Raw genomic sequence first — 17,706 nt, 5'->3', positions numbered from 1 at the left:
TTTTTTTTTTTTTTTTTTTTTTGTGTGTGTGTGTGTGTGTTTTTTTGTTAGGTTTTTTTTTTGGTTTTTTTTTTTTGGACAAGCCATGTATTTCTTCGCTTCTGCTTGAGAACAAAAACAATGCCCAGTTGTCAGGTTTCTGCACATCAACAAGGCTCAAGCACAAACTGGAAGTCTAGAGTCAGCAGACTCCTAAGCAGAAGTGTCTGCTAAACTGGCAGAGAGCTGTGAACAGATTCTCCTCTGTCCTAAAAACAAGGATCAATGCAAGGGCCAAAGAACACCCAAATAATTATATATTGTATATTCAGTTACATATAATAACTGAATGCATAATTTAACTTTTATGGTTAACTATTTTTGCCATCATGGTGACACTGCACTGGTCCACTATAAGTCATTTGATTTGTTCAACACACAAACAGAGAAAAAGGCTACCTGTAGGTCACTGCCACCAGCTACATCTCAATGTTTAAATGCCTAAATGCCTTTGGTCACTGCATTAACTTTGCAACTTGTTTATAGCTTCCCTCATAATAGTGACCATAATTTATTTATTTGGACACTTCACATCAGTTCTGACCACTTGGTTCAAATTTCAATAGTTAAATAGTACTCAAATAACTTATTTTGGCTTTATACTGTTAAAAATGTTTATGGTGCATTACTTGTGACAACATATAGTAAAAAACATTAGAGCAAATGTTCCTATATAGACTGTTCGTGAAGATGTGTATACTGAATCAGAAGTCAAGTTTCAAAAATTCTTGAATTTCCCACAGCTCAACATTTATCTCAGCACCCTAATCCTATCAGTGGTATCTGCTTCTGGAAATTTAAACAACTACATGGAATGCTTTAAAATTTCATCTTGCTCTTACATCTGTGAAAATCCACACTAGCCAATGTCTTCAGAAAATATTTAGTTAGGTTTTTTACTATAGGTATAATAATGAATATGTAACTATATATTATAGGTATAGCATAACAAAAAGTACAAGTATTTACTACACAATTCTAATAGCAGAAGAAAAAAAAAATGTTTATTTTGCCTGTTATTTTTCTTTTTCTTGAAAAGAAAAAATGCATTAGCCTATTTTCCACATAATGAACTACCACCAATTTCAGAGCAATTCCAAACAGCAAAAAAAAATAAAAACTTACGAGCTAGACAGCCATTTTATTATGGTATTATTATTATTGGGTTTTCAGCCATCCGCTCTCTTCCCTCACTGCAACGTAGCATGTATTTATAACAGAGTATTTTAAAATAATTTGATTGACTACTAGATTTGCGATTCATGAAACCTAAGCTTAAGTCAGACAACACACTATCACAAATACATAGCTTAGAGAAACAGCAAATAAAAAGCAACATGTTTTAAAGCAGGTTTTATAGGCAACAACACAGCTACTTCATTACAAACCAAACAAGGCCTTTGGAGCTTTTTAATACACTGAGATAACACAGAGCATCAGTTTCCTATAGCCAAAGAGTGGCACTTAGCAAGGCACCAAAAAAAAAAAAGATGTTGAATTCTCCTCAGATGAAACAGATTTTTGTACTTCCTCAAAAAAAGGCAGGTTTCTGATTGGCTACGGACTTGGTTTCTTCCTCTAACAATCAGCATTTTGATCAGGCTTCCAATAGTACTACATCACCACAAAAAGACTAATCACAGCACAACATAATTTGATGTGGGAATCAAACTGTATATGATTTGTCTACTTAACTGCTGTGGTTATTGAGGAACAAGTTTCTGATGGGTGATAAAGGTTTTTGGTTTAGTCTCATACAGCTCACTAAGTCGGCAGTCTTCACTGCTTCCTGAGCTTTGGCTACTCAGGTTCCGTGAGTAAAAATTAAAGAGTGAAAAAAAAAAAAACAACTCATACATACATAGTTTAAATAAGCACCTATCATCATACCATATAATAATTCACTGCATTTCTTAAAAGCACCAAAGCTATCTTGGCTGATGGAGCACAACAGGTAATATTTATTGCCTGAGCTGCCTATTGGGGAAAAATAAAGAACTGCCTCTTCTAGAGCCTCTTAAGAACTACCTCGTCAGGCAGGACAACACTGAAATTGTTTGCTCTGCAAGAAGACAAGTGAGCTTGCACAACAAACAAGCCAACTTCTAAGCATACAGTTAGTAACACACACCTATTCCTTCAACACAAAACACCTGGATGTTACCTGTTTTTTCAAAGCGTGCAGTCATTAATATTTCCACAGTCTTTCTGAGGCTTTTGTAGATGCCTAATCCTAGCCTTGGACATCATCTCACTTAACTTCAACTACTCTGTATCAAATACTAAGTAGCAGCAGTTTTTCCCTTCAAGCTAATAATTGTTTATGACCACAAAGAGAAGTAGTCCCACAAGAAAACCAGCCACTACTGATGAAGTCTTCTCTTGACTCCTTCACATGTATACTCTTTTGGTCAAGGAATACAAGGAACTGCTGAATTTAGAAGCAAATCATCAGCAGTATGAACATCAAGTGTGAACATATATTCTTAAGTCTCTCTGCTGTCCACTTAGCTATTCTAATACACAATATATTAATGTGGATAGTGCACAATATTTGTTCTTATTCTTCATTAGTGACAGGCAATTTAAACCTCACATGGGCAAGCTGAATCATCTGTGCTGATGATGCAATGTCTACCCACTTATCGATTACAGAAACAATTTACGCTTGTCCATTAATATGCAACTTTGAGGGACATTATGTTTTTATGGCACCAGACCAGAGAGGTGCCGTATGCCCTTTGGCTCCACTTTGCTATTATCTAACAAGCCCATAGCAGAATCAGTCCCTTTACAACATTACCTTTTGCCTCCTTTTAGATGAGTCTTTTCTTCACTTTATTTTCTTTGCTTCCAGACATTAGCATGAACACACAAGTGAACTCAGAGTGCTATGTTGCCAGCAGCTGCCATTGCTGCCTGACCAAAATACAAAAAAAATCAAAAAAAAAAAAATGGCTAGTGAAGACAGTGAGCAGGAGTGGCTGTGGCATCAACAAGAATCTGAAGAGGGTTCAAGAAGAATCAGCTGGTGGAAGGTGGTGACACGTACCTACAGAACACAGCGGGGGTTTGTTATCTGACTCTTCTCACTTCCTCAGAAAACGGGAGAACAAACAGAATCATGCATATTGCAGGGAAGAGCTCCCTCCTCCCTTGCTATGCTCTGGCTTCTTCACTACCTTTATTTTCCGACAGAGGAGTGGATAAATTCAAGAAATTAAACTCTGAGATGAGTAAGAACTCCCGCCAAGCAACCATACAAAGAAGCTGCAATCTGGTTCACCGTATTATAAGCTTTATGAGCTAGAACTTGGCATCTTCTCAGATCAAAAACAAAAAAAAAAAAACTTTTTTGTTCTCCTACTAAAATGAGAAAAAGTTCTGTAAGACAGCAAAGAAAGGAAGATGGGAAGAGGAAGTCTGAGGTCTAGAAAAAACAACCCTGAGTTTTTAATGGTAAGTCATGTCGACAGCTCATAATTTGGGAGTCTTTACCAATGTCTTCTGCAAGTATTTCCTTTAGCTTCTCTGATGAAAAAGACACAGGACAGAATTGCCCTGAAATCAACCCTAAGCAGCAGGAACATCCCAAAATTTGCAGCTAGGTGTATTTCCGTAACAAATGGTTTCTGATCTTCTAGCATTCAGCAAACACCATCCCTCCTTTGATAAGATGGGGCAACAATGTTCATAGAACATATCTGGCTATTTTTAATCTATATTTGCCTTCATGGTATTTGCAATGTGTATAATAAAAACTGCATTGCTAGTGGTATGTCCACTTGATTGTTTGCTTGCTTGGATTTTGGAAAAACTTTCACCTTCTTCACATCAGTTTCAACCCACTTTTACATTTCGATATGAAATTACAATTTAGTGTGTTGTGAGCTATTAACCACTGGGTCCATGGCTGACAGAGCAGAACAGCAGTTGCAACAGAGCCCTTAGCAGCAGCCTGAGAGACAGAGGAGTATAGAAAGCTTGGAAGCAAAGCGCCTACTGAACTCCAAAAGCTTGCTTCTTCACCTAGCAAGCAAAAGGGAAGACCCATAGCAAAAATAACCAAAGAATCCTGAACTGATAGGCAGTCTGTATAGGGTTCATCACAACAGAGGTACTGCCTCTAATAGCACTGATGGTACATAGAAGGAAAAAAAAAGAAAAAAAAAAAAGAGAGCAAAATAATTATGTTTGAAGCACAGTTTCTGATTAGGAGAAGAAAGAAAGATCTCTTCAATTTCCAGACTTGCCACACAACAGGGAAAGCATGGTAACAGCTTATTTGCAGCTGTGGAGGCAAAACAAATCTGACTAGGACTCTGGGGTTTGGCCAGTTTCTCCCTGCTGGTTACTGACTGCTTTCCAAATAAATGAACAGGATAAGAAGTCAGTGGAAAAGATCCTTTGCTGTTCCTTATTAAAAAGAAAAAAAGAAAGAGACTACATGAAAGGCGGGGGAATAAGTTTTCCAACTTATTGTTTCTAAGTAGTCTTGGACCATTTTGCACAATGTCCTGAACACAGAGAGTAGAAATATCCACATAGGCATAACGTTACAAAACTTTCTCTCCTATGACACACCCAACTGTGGTAATGCAATCCCTGAACTGTAAAAAGACAAGTATCAAAGAGTAGTTGAGAAGTAACCTCGCTTGCGATCGCAGTATTCCAAGCTGCTACCAAACTCTGCCTACTTCTGGTGCACATGCTCCAAAAACAAATAGGGGGAAAGCAAAAGAACTCTTCTTCTGTTCCAACTTAAGCTAGATTTTATATTTCAAATACTTATACATGGAAAAATTATCAGATAGTAGAGACTTTTTACTGCCTATGCTAGCACAGGCATATTCCACCACTGAAAGTTGGATGTTAGACAAAACAAGCCTTGAAATAAGATGTGGTTTAGTTTCCTAACTGCAGGAATAATTAAACATTGGCAGAGGTGACAGACACACCATGATCTAAGCTTAAGATAAGATCAATTTCTAAGAGAGATTTTTAAATTTCTCTCTCGGGAAAGTTCCATGGCCTGGGCATGTGGAGAAATCACACTTGATAGCCACAATAACCCATGTGGGCTTTGGGATCTATAAAACTACAAAGCTGCAAAGATGTGGAGAGAAAGGAATACTGCTGCTACTCTCAAAAGGTTTGTAGTGTTACAGTTCCAAATGACTGTAACAGTTAAAAGACTTGACCTTGTTCAGAGGTCAAGAAACACTTTCCTCCAATGCAGAAGTGACAAAATGTGTTTGTCTGGGGAACGCACAAGGTCTCAATTTCTTTGGTCACATCAAAATTTACAGCTGGAAATAGCCTACTGCACAGACTGCCATATACAAAGTAATCTCAGAACATAAAGCTAACCAGGAGTAAGGAGGTTTTTCATCTTTCTCTATTAGGTATGTAGCTTGCCTGCTGGCATCAACTGAACATCTCCCATACAACGAATGCAGACATAGCAGAGGAACTTCAGGCTTTAGCAACATTTCTGTCTGACTCCTGGTCAGCAGCAGCCAAGTTAAACTGCATACAAGACCAAGGGTCCATCTAACACAGAAGGCTCCCTCTACAACTCGCAGTCCCTCTATCAGCCCCTTGAATTATTTGTTCAGATTTTGCTACTGTATTCCCCTTCATCTCTTTATTATCCTACCAGGCCACATAAAGTCATGGAATCTACTCATAAATCTCCTGGCCATGGTCATCCAGAGTACGAGAAGGAAGCTTGACAGAAGTGAAGGTGGAGCACTGACAAGCACGGGATCTGCTTCTGTTCCCTTATCCCCGCATATGTCCAAGCCAAGCACCCACCAGCTCCCTGGATACATTTAGACAGCAGTGCACACTCTTTGTGGATACTCAGTACTCAGCATCCTTGATTTTTATTCTTGCAATGCTCAACCTCTACCCTTCTATACTCTCCACAATACTTCAGCTTTCCTCACATCTGTTTATCTTCCCCCTGCTTTCAGAGGAAGACAGGATTTAGTTTTGTTAGGGAGAGGCTAACACCCACTCCTCCTGGAAATAAAACATACAAACAGCGACAGTCATTCCCAAGTAAAAGTCAAGTAAAAGGAGGCATCGTGTGCTTGCTCTGTTCTAAAGTTCTCCCAGACTCTAGTTAATTGCAGCTCAGTTTTCCTCAGTAGGATGCAGTCTACCTATTTAGTGATCTTCACTACACCCTTCCCCCAGCACTTGAAATCTGAATGCTTTTTGCATCCATAATTTCCATTGGCAAACAAAAAATCATATGCCCATCACTATTTGCATGAAGATCCACCTCTTTTTTTTTTTTTTACAAAAAAAAAAAAAACCTCTGACTAGCTTAATACTAGTGGAAGCATTCAGCTGCTGCATGCTACCTACGCTCTACGTACCAACCATGATCTTGTACACCTTCATCATAAGCCCCTCAGTTCCTATCTTCTAGACACTGAAGACTCCCTTATGAGAACTTTCACCTTTGATTTCTACCTGAAGTAGAAAACAACAACAAAAGAAACACTGACAAACACTGACTACAGTTCACAGATGATCTTTGACAATAAATATCACAGTGTCTCAAAGTAATTATGTAGGCATCATATAGAAGCAATTTAATGCTTGTAATATGCCTCTGGATGGAGGTGACTGTCATCATTCTTAAACAACATTAACTTTTACTTCAACTTTCTATTCTTCTATATAGTCAGTAAACATATGATGAGTATGCTGATACAGCCCACTTGCATTTCTGTAGTCTTTGACAAAAATGCCTTCAACGCAATGAAACAAAACTGTCATTGGATAGTAAGGACAATTCAACTACGAATTGACTGATCAACAGATAAAAAATAAGAGGCTGGAACAACTAGCCTTCTTCACAAAAAAGAAGGATCGCCAGTGGAACTCCACAAGGATCTGTTTCAGGTTCAATACCTTCAGCATTTTAAAGCAAGATCTAGCAAAGAAGCTTAACGTTTACAAGACAAAGTTTGCTGACAATGCTTAGTTTTCAAGGTTGCAAAAGTGATGGCCAAAGATCTGAAGATGACCTTAATGATAATGTTTGAGTAGGCTGTAAAATAGCAGGTAAGATTAAACATAGATAAATACAGTTAAGCAAATAAAAAAAATTACACTAAATTTATGTACACAGTGAGAAACTCTGAACCAGCTATTACCACTTAAAGGAGTGTTTGTGGAGTTATAATAATTCCTCAAAAGTGCCCACTCAATAGTCAAAGATTGTCAACATAAAGAAAAAAAAAAAGTACAGACAGAAGATTAAAGAATAAAACCCAACAAACTATATAAATGTACAGGGTGTTATATGCTGAAATACTGTATCAGTCCTGGTTATTGTTCCCCAACCCTGCTCCTCTGATCATCATCGTCTCCAAGAAGGAACAGACCTGCAAAAGATGCAGAGTACACAGGACAATGACAAGGACAGTCACCTCTTTCTAGAACTCCTCTGGAAACAAGGGACTAGTAAGTAAGAGTTATCAAGCCATAAGCTACACAGAAGAACGTGGATTCTTTTTTTCCACTGCCTCTTCCAATACAAGAACTAAACAAGGGATGAAACAAACAGGTAGAAAGTTGGAAAACAAACAAAAAGGGGATGGTTTTTCCCCACACAAGTTGTGCCTAAGCTATACAACACTCAGCCAGCGGATGTTGTGGATGCTACAAGTATACATGGCTTCAACTACTGATTGGACAAATTCATAGAAGAAGAAACCCACTGGGGGCACTAAAAACAAGTATCACCTCCAGTTCCGGAAATCAGAGAGCCACAAATTACTGGAGGCTAGGAAAGGTATTTCCTCAACATACGCTATGCTCTTCTCTAAGCATCTGCTTTTGGCAGCTCAGAAAGGCACGTTACTGGGCTAGCGGGATCGGTAGCGTGACCAAGTACGGTCATGTTAATGTTCTTATATAACACCTAAAAAGAAGTGAAAACATTAATTGTATGTACAAGTCAAATCTATAAGCACAGCACATTAAAGGATCAGATTTTCAAAGGCCCAAAGGTCAGTACAGCGATTAACTACCATGGTCACAGTCTGATAAGTACTTTTTCCAACACTAGAGTAGCTTAGTCTTCCCCAGCCACAAACTTGTGAAACTGTATGGCAAACAAACTGTGAAATCTGAATTTAATCCCCAGCAGTTCCCTGCAGCTGTGCACACTGTTGCATTGGTCCTGGCTCCAGACAAGAGCTACTTAAAACAGAAGCGGCCCCCAAAGGAAAGATTTGTCAAGTTGCATCAGTGGAAAGAGTATCAAGCTTTCTTGAGCATCTCCAAAGGCCCTTTCCACCACCCCCTGCACTAGCAGCTCCTGACCTTTAAAGAAATACTGAATTATTGAGATTAAAGACAGATTCTGTGAGAGGGATCATTTGCTCTGTTTATTGAAGTTACCCAACATGTCTACTTATTCCCAGTTGTTTGCTGCATTTACAAAACTTCTACCACTTCAAATGGAAGACCAAAGGGAGAGGGGCTGAGACGTTCTCCTTCGAAGCTTGGGGTTTCTTGCACAGATCAAGTAGAAGGTTTCCAAGTTTTAGCTGCTCATCTCCTCAAAGGCTACATCCCACCAAATACTTGACAGCACAGAGATCTTGTTCCTGCAAGTCATATTGGTATGAAGGTTTAGTCAGAGTACCTGAACTAAAAACACACTGCCAGCATCTCCCATTTAAAAGGCTTGTGAATCTCAAATATTGGTGTTTCTGAATTTGCAGCCCTGTTTTGCAATAATAATGTTGTTCTGATGCAGCTCCCTGAGAGGTCGATACAACATGATACAGTACATAGCACATTCTGTATCCATGGTTTGTAACAAGTCTGGTTAACAAGTACCAAGAATAGAAGCAATTTCCTCCAATTTCCATGTCAATATACCATACACACGGTGTCATAACAGTACAGCAAGCACCTTGCTGTTGCCTACAAGAGTTCTACCAGCCGCTATTTTAATGGGCAGTTTAGAAGAGAAACGGTCACCTCTTCTGTTTTTAAGGCTTTTATTTTGGCCTGAATAAGCACATCAGCGTTCTTCAGTTATTTCAGAAAGCAATAAGCATCAGAGGCAGCAGCACCTCTGCCCTCTTAAGTACCTGGTTTTATAAGGCACTAGTGAATAATATTAAATGGAAAAAAAAAATCACTACACTAGATGTCCCTTCTTCCAGATCCCAGTCCAAGAAAGTCTATATTCAAGACACCCACCAGTCAAAACTAAAATGCAAGTCCACTATGACTGAAGGCAGTGTCTGGTTTCCAAGACTCCCAACAGCATTTTTTCTTCTGGAAGGTCAGGACAGGTTCTGAGCTCAGCAAGACTGCATACATCCCTGGGGCTTCTAGAGCAGCCTGACATTTGAATACTTCTCCCAGCTAGCAGATCCCTGATAACCAGTTAAATCCAGAGGAAGGCTCACAGTTTAACTAAAAAATAAAATTTTCCAATAAAACTAAGCAAGTATTCATGTTTCTGACCTAGAACTCAACAATGGTCATTTCTGTTCTGAAATAAAGTTTCTCAAAGTATCCACCTTTCCCACCCTTCCCCATTTAAATACACCCAAGTACAACTTTCACATAGCTAGCAGTGGGAGAACAAGCATCAACAAATGCTGGTCTCTGAGTTACAGAGACCAGTAAGTTAGGAAAGTTGTCCTGTACAACAGTTACTAATATATAATCTTCCCAAGTCTTTGCAGTAATTTCAAATGAACCAACGGCAGTTAGTATTATTTCCAGCGCTTACGTTCATAGTGCTGTATAGACATGAAGTCACCTTCATGCGCATAATGCAGCTCTTCCGGAATAACCTAAGAAATTGTTTTAAAAAGCTACAGAGTAAACCTGAGCATCCGAAATAATGATGCAAACTTAAGACACCTTTTTGACAGGGAATGTCAAAGAACAGTTCTTCTCTTCGCTCCTAAAAATGGCAAAACAAAGCAATGAATTACTGCATCGTGGGAATCCTTATACTTGTGATGCTTTCTTCTCAAAAAAAAAAAAAAAAAAAAAAAAGGCATTGGTTGTCACCTGCATTTTTAAACTGCTAAGTCTCATCTCACATTTTCTTTCATCTAAAACGAGGAATATCAAAATGTATCCAAAAGAAAGCTTAAGATCTAGTGGGTCTCTCATCCCTGCAATCTTAAGTAGCAACCAGGAGATCCTTTTCTGCAGGGGTGAAAGATGTGAGTGTATGCACTGAACATAAATGCTCTTATTTTTAATAAGCATATGTATTTTTAATAGCTACAAAATTTAGACTTCCCAAATAAATCACTTCTTGTGTTAAGAATGAAGACAAAAACGCTAAAACATGTGTCACAAATAGTGTTACGCTGAGGAGTGACCTGCGGGAGGTTCCCAGGAAGGGTTCCGCACTAACAGCAGCCAGCACATAACACCAGCTAGATGTCACCGCATCCTCCCTCCCTCCATCAGCACGCAGGCAGGACTCCGGGCACGGGAAGCCTCGGGGCAGCCCCCCACCACTTCCTCCGCCTGCCTGACAGCCCCCAGCCAGCCGGCGAGCGCCAGCTTCACCCTTTTTCCCCCTCCCCGGGCCGAGGAAACGCGCTCCACGTGGAGAGATGCCGGCAGGACGCCGTCCCCACGGAGAGCTCAGCCTGCCCTCAGCCCTCAGCACCTCGACCCCCGGCCTCAGCCCCACCCCCGGCCCCCAGCCCCCCTCGTTGCCATGCCAACGCCCCCCCCGCCGTTACCCTGTCCGGCGCCCCCGCGGCCTCCGGCTCCTTCCTGCCGCCCCCCAGCAGGGTGGCTCTGCGCTCCGCCGCGCTGGCGGCCACCGCCCGGCCGCCTTCCCTCCGCGGCGGCGGAGGAGGAGGAGGAGGAGGCGCCGCCGCTTTGTCCCCCCGGGAGCGGCCCTTCCTCATCGCGGCGGCGCCTTCTCCTCAGCGGCGGCTGCGGCGCGGCTCGGGCCCCATGGAGAGTCACGGAGAGCCGGGGCGGCGCCGCCGCCACCGCCGCCACCACCGCCGCCGCCACCACCTGCGTGCGGGGCGGAGGGACATGCCCGGCCCCCGGCCGCCTGTCACGGAGCGCGGGCGCAGCGGCTGCCGCGGCGCCGCCCCCCCCCCCGGCGGCCACCTCCTCCTCCTCCTCCTCCGCCTCCTCACGGCCCGCCCGCCGCCGCCTATCGCGAGAGCAGCTCCCTCAGAGCGGGAACAGGCGCGAGATCTGGGTGGGGGGGTGGGAAGGGGACGAGCGCGAGACTCGGCCACGAGGGGCGGGCGGGAAGGTGCGAGGCGGGAAAGGCGCGCGGGCCCCTGAGAGGAGCCCCGGGGGTCGCTGCGCAGGGGCTGGTGCCTGGGATAATAAAGACATTTAGAAACATGGATCCATTCCGGGTGGAAAAGACCTCCAAAAGCATCTGGTCCAACCATTCCACCGTTACCCCTACTAACCCATGTCCCTAAGCACCACGTCCAACCTCTCCTTAGACATCCCAGGGACGGTGATGCCACCACCTCCTGTTTACTCATGGGCAACGCCATCTCCATCGAGTCCCTCCATGCACTTTTTAGTTGGAATGAGATCACATCAAGGAGCAGATTAAGGTGTAATTCACTGTCTCCTCAGTAGAGGAAGACAAACCTACAGATTCATTACCTGAAGGAGTAATCAGAGCATGTATCATCTTGTGTTTCATCTCTGTAATTCACACCCTTGCTGCATTTTTGCCTTTGCAAATCATTTCCTGGGGGTGTAAGTTACCAGTTTCTGCATCCATTTTTCACAAAATAACTTCAGAGTTGCCTTTTTCCTGACTACATAAGAGAGAAACTTTGCCACTACTGCAGGAATATATATATATATATATATATATATATATATATATATATATATCTGTTTAGCAAGACGAAAAGATTCATACATCCTTCAAGCAGAAAGTCTGATTTTATAAATTATTTATTAATTTTGTACAAGCAAAGACAACAAAACTACCCTTTTAAATGATTTATTGATGTACATGAGTGGGAGCATTTTAAAATAATTATTGAGAAAATTTAAATTATTGCTGAAAACCATTTGAGGATGCTGGATTAGTCACAGAGATCTTTTTCGATTATAATTGTATATGAGGGAGATGGACAATCATGTGGAATTTCCCAGCTGGGAATCCTGCCCTAAGTAAATGTAAATAATGCAAATTTATGGAATCTTGGCATCCGCGATAATGTCAGTCTATTAGGATGGCACAGTGCCTCGTCATAATTTGGCTGGATCTTTTCCCTGTTGCAACAGAGATGCCAATTAGTTATGTGTTGGTTGTGGCCTGTGGGCCACCTTGCACTGGCTCACACCTGTTCTCTTCATGTGCCAAAAAAAGAATTCAGAGGAAGAAAAGTCGCAATGAGAATTTGAATAACGCAACCTGCCTTTGAAACATATTTAAAACAAATCTTCACTTGTGACTTTTAGACAGAATTATAAATAATTGCCTTCTGGTCTTGTATTTTTCTCAAAACAATTTTAAAATATGTTTTATCATCCTGGATCAAAAAGCCACTTGGGGTTTGATAGGACATTTTGCTTGTAAAAGATTGTGTTCAGTTTGCTTTGGGATTATTTACTTCTCAGTTTAATCCCTGTTTAGTATGTTGGACTCAAGGTATCTTTTCAATATTTTTGAAACAAAAGAACTGAGGTTTCATGTTGAATGAGTAGGAAAAATACTCATTGTACCGATTTTCTCATATTTTTTCAATTTAAACTCTTCACTGAAGATGGCCTGAATCTGCAGACCAAGCTGATTGACCTGACGTTTCTTTTCCATATGAGCTTTGTTTGAACTTTCTTCTTCCAACTTTGGGTAAAACTTTGAGGCTTAGCAGGGAAAAAGGTAAGGATGAATGAGGCAGAGCATGGTGCGTACCCACCTGTGCACACACTTTTTGTCTCCAGCGATACTTCATCACATACAAAAAGATAGAAGAGTAATTAATGAAGGCTTATGAAGGGGCTGATTCTTCACATTATCCAGACTGTCTAACATAGAGCAAAAGCAGGGGACCACAGAGAGCCAGCGTGGCTTACTTACAGATACTCACCTAATTAAATCTGTTTCTCTCTGCAGCTCCAGATTCTTCCTTGCCCTGGCTTCCACCTTCTTTTTCAACCATACAAAGAATGTCTGAACATGATTTTCCAATTCAGAAGGTAGCTGGAACAGTGCTATCCAGGAAGAATTCCCTTATGTTCTCCCCTTGCTGGTTTAAAGGGACTTTGCTATGACAGAACACAAAATCCAGTCCAGCTTATTTCCTAATATTTTCAGAAAGGACAGAAATCTATCTGGAGCAATTTTATGACTGCTGAGCACACTGCTCCAGTAGTAATTCCTGGAGCTGGAGTAGAAATACGCAGTTTGCAGCTGCAAGTTTAAAACCTCTTTATTCCAAACAGAAAATGCAAAATAGTAGTGTTGTTAGGGTGCTGCTGAGCAAGAGAATTTCCTCTGCAAAATGAAATACTTTACCCGATCATTTGGATTCCTGTTAAAGTGAATTCCAATGTTTAGCAAAACCAGTGCAGCACAACAGCCAGCTGATCACCGATTTTCACTGTTTCCAAGGCAGAACTGCATCACTAATGCCACCAAACGAGTATATTGTTAACGCCTGTCATATGTCATTCTCCTCACGCAATATCCATAATCTTCACTCTCAGTATTTCTGCTCTGTGTGAGATGGAGGAAATGGCTTTAGCTGTTCTGCATGTTAAGCTGTCACGCACCTTCTGTTAGTGACCCAGTTCTAATGGTATTCACAGTGAAGTTTTGGTCTTTACGCTGGAATACTAATGTTTGGCAATTGGCAATATGCTGCCAGCCCTGAAGACAGCACAGTACTGTGGGATATGTTGTACTATACCTGCGCAGAATGTCTGTAATGACAAGTAATTATGCAGGATGCCTGTCGTCAACGTGACTCCTGGCTATTTCCTTAGCTTCACCTCTGTGACAACATTCTTTTTTCAAGATTCACTAGGAAAACAGCATGATACAACTACATACCAGTGGTGAGCAAACCAAAGAAATTAGGATAAAAAAATGTAGTTATGTAGACCGCAGGAAGAGTAAGAGTTGCTAGGAAAAGGTTTGACGAAGGCTAATCAGTCTTTATAGAATGATGCCCCACTTTGTTCAGCAAAAAGCAAGACACCAGTGCCAGCTCTGCCAGACTAGCCAAGCAATACATGCTGCCTGCACAGCTCAGAACTGCAGCCAGAGTACAGCTCCCCACCACTAACCCCAAACTCCAGGAAAATGGTTAAAAATATAGGATTTTCCAAAATAATGCAGGAGATTTTTTAAGTACAGAACTTTGACACACTCTAGTCAAAATTTATTCATGATCTGGATCTAGTGAAGTCTGCTATTTGAGAAGTTCTGCGTTAGACTTTTGTGTAATTAATAATTCTCATAATTACATGCAGACTGTTTTTACAGGAAAGATAAACACTCATAAGGCAGAAGCTATTCTGCCTAGAAGCTTAGTTCAGTCCCTGAACTAAGGAAGAGTAGGAAGGAATTTCTTACAGGCAGGCTATTCCATAAGATTATATCATATATATTGTGTCTTTACTGGAAACTAATACTATTATTCAGTCCCTGAGACTGACTAATGCAGTAAACCAACTGACAACCTGGTCCAGGATGGCAATTGCTGGATCTATATATAGAAGAAGTTGGGTCATAACACAATATGATTTCCTTTCCAATTGTTATTTTCCTTCTTTATATACTGTGAAGGACATTTATCCTTGTTTACAGTGATGCAGTATGTCATAGTGACAGCTTTGCACTGCTGTAACCTTGTTCTAGATACCACATTTACATCAGGTAAGGAGCTAGAAGATGTAAATACACAAAACCTGTGAGATTTAGGGAGAGCTCAGTGCAGTAGCTAAGTTAACAGCACTTCTTAGCAACAAAAACTCAGCAAACACATCACAGCTTTAAGGAGACGGATAGAGTCCAGTGAATACACTGCCTTTGCAGTCGGCTTGGACTTGATTGTACAGCAATTGCCACAGTGGAGCTGTTACCCCTAGGGCTAACAGAATACAAATTCCATATGTGTATAAATATGTATATTTGTGCGTATTTCTAGAAGGTCCAGAGAAGGAAGCACGTGGGGAACAGAGAGATGCTGGCCAGCAGAAGTAGCATCAGATCCTATCTGTCGTCACCTTCTCTTTGGGCACCCAAAGAAAGATGAGTTTTAAGGAGGGCTGGAGGAGGATGACACAAGGTGATACGGCTGTTTATAGAAATGCCTCCCAAATATGAGATGGCATACAAGAAAGTAAGTCATTGGAATCCAACAAGTGTGCAGTGGAGACTGGCGCTGCAACACTTCTAGGGACTTAACCTGTCTGTATTGAAAGAGAAGAGAGAGAAAGGTTGTAGATAAACTACGAAGGGATTGGAAATGAAAGAAGTTTTTGACTGATAGAGAGGAGCCATTTGAGAGATGCAGAGAGAGAGGTGGCAATGTAAAGAAACAAACTGTGAAAAAAAAAAATACCTTTTCTGGGAGTTCTGTGGTCAATTTTCTAACCAGAGATTCACCACTAGGTAATGAATGAGCAAAGCTTTCTAGAACTAATAAGGCATGCATGGGAGTCATTCCTCACAGAAGTCAGCAGAGACGCTACAATGACCTCAGCTGTGTCCTACTTAAAACTCATCCCTGCTCTGATGCTAACAGGAAAAGCTCAGCAATGATTAATCTGGTGGTTTCCTGCCATCGCCTTTAATATGCTGACCAGTATGAGCTCACTGTTACCTTGTGTTTGCATTGTTTCCTTTATAGACCTGTCGGCTCTAAATTTTGATTACAAGGTGTGAAATGTACCAATGAAGAAAAAACAGAACACTCACACAATGGGGCTCAGAGGCTGGCAGTTCTGACTTAAAGTACTGCCAGTCCTACCCGGCACCGTTCGTCTCTCTCATTGTGATATACCGCCCTTTCCCTCACAGCAACACAACTGTTTCTACAGCTGTGCTATAAACTGGACTGGGAAATTGATTTGGCTAGGAACACTGGAGGCGGGGAATTGCTGGATTTTGATTTTTTTTTCTGGATCAGTTCCCCCATCTGCTTGGGAGCACAACCCTATCTGGGTTGTGCCAGCACAGTGAAGGGAATGGGGCAGCACAGGGTGAAGGTACAAAAGGGGGCTGTGGGACGTGGCCATCCATCACCCAGTATTGGCACCAAGTATTTCCAAACGCTACGTCACAACTTTACTCAGGGACATCTATTATTACCTCTTTACACTCATAATTACAAACACTTATAATTAAGTGTAAATTTAAAAAATAGTATTCATACTCTTCTGAAAAGAAATACATCATAAGTAATTGCAGACAATTCAATCAAATAGTAACAGTCTAAACCAGGGACAAGATTGCGATTGGTGAATTCTGGAGTGTAGGTCAAGCTGGACCCGCATTTTCTTTGTCACTTGTGAGAGCCCACATCACAGCACACAGTCAGTCAGTAGCTATCCTAGCCAGAGCCTACTCTTTGTTAAAAAAAAAAAAAAAAAAAAAAAAGCAATAATTGCTAGTGGTTCAAGGAACCTCACAGTAACAGACGAGCAGAACATGAAAGGCAAATGAAAGACTAGGGTAAAGGAAGAGCATTCAGTTAGGCTTTCAAGAGGTTCTCTCAGCTCAGCAATAAGGTAAAATAAGAAGGTTTTTGTCCCCTTTAATTTTGAAAAAAATCTAACATGGGGCTTAAAGTAACATTTTTATAATGATGATTTTGTTGTTTGGGTTGTGATTGGTTTTTAAGCCTACTATTCACTGAAATCTCTACTTTTTTTTGCCTTTTTTCTTCCCCCACTGACTCACTCTCTTGGTTACATAAAATTACTGGTGCTTTTGTCATTTCTGTGCTCTTTTGGAGAACTAGCACAACAACATTTGTGTACTCAAAACAAGGCAAGTAAACCTTACTTCATGCCATAATACAATATTTACACAGGCAAAATAAAAGGAGAAATACTGGCCCCACTGAAGTGAACAGAAACAAGTTGCACCTTGAATTCAGCAGCGTTAAGATTTGACCTCAGCTTTTTGTTTCAAGCCAGGAGTGCCAGACTGAGTCCATCTGGAGTGTCTCCTTTGGCATTCAGCTTGACTTGTGACATGATGCGTTCAGCAAAGAGTTGTGAATATGAACCCACAGTTCTGAAGTCTAACAAAATAAAAGTCAATAATGTACACTTAACTGGTCAGCAAATAATATGCGACTTATTGCAACTTTAAGTGCAGTTCTGCAAAGGAGCTTCAGGAATGACATTAAATTAGATAACAACCTGTGTTCCTCATTACATTTCTTGTTGCAGTTAATGAGAAAAACACTTCCATCTTCTGAGCGTGCAGGCTCATACTGAGATATGAGGAACAAGCAGATTAATTTCATTAACACCCACTGCAATCTATAATAAATTTGTAACAGGCCAAATACTCTCCTTTTTGCTCCTGAAACTCCATCTCACTCCAGACCCTGTGTTGTTGCACTTTCAGGATGCCAAAGAGGGAAACAGATCTGGCAATTGTCACAGGATGGATGTGCAAACAATTTT

The 17,706-nt window shown here is 41.1% G+C and overlaps 1 protein-coding gene and 1 long non-coding RNA gene across 7 annotated transcripts in view; both read right to left on the bottom strand.

The window, feature by feature from the left end:
• The window catches only part of MAST2 (microtubule associated serine/threonine kinase 2), a 189,289-nt gene extending 178,082 nt beyond the window's left edge, over positions 1 to 11,207 (bottom strand). For 4 of the 6 annotated variants that reach the window (XM_035332500.1, XM_035332501.1, XM_035332502.1 and 1 more), the window contains exon 1: positions 10,800 to 11,207. In XM_035332500.1, coding sequence (XP_035188391.1) covers positions 10,800 to 10,970 — 171 coding nt within the window. In that variant the 5' untranslated portion in view covers positions 10,971 to 11,207. The remainder of the gene's footprint in view (positions 1 to 10,799) is intronic. The other 2 variants (XM_035332504.1, XM_035332505.1) reach the window with 1 other exon arrangement.
• A 1,597-nt stretch (positions 11,208 to 12,804) lies between these two features.
• LOC118170381 lies at positions 12,805 to 17,311 on the bottom strand. Its single transcript, XR_004752683.1, has 2 exons — positions 17,158 to 17,311; positions 12,805 to 16,630 (listed from the first exon to the last, which is right to left on the bottom strand). It is a non-coding gene; the product is annotated as an uncharacterized LOC118170381 (long non-coding RNA).
• Positions 17,312 to 17,706: the final 395 nt, after the last annotated feature.

The sequence above is a fragment of the Oxyura jamaicensis genome, chromosome 8 (genome assembly GCF_011077185.1).
Source record: "Oxyura jamaicensis isolate SHBP4307 breed ruddy duck chromosome 8, BPBGC_Ojam_1.0, whole genome shotgun sequence".
Classification (NCBI taxonomy): Eukaryota; Metazoa; Chordata; class Aves; order Anseriformes; family Anatidae; genus Oxyura; species Oxyura jamaicensis.
This window is presented reverse-complemented; position numbering and strand designations above follow the sequence as displayed.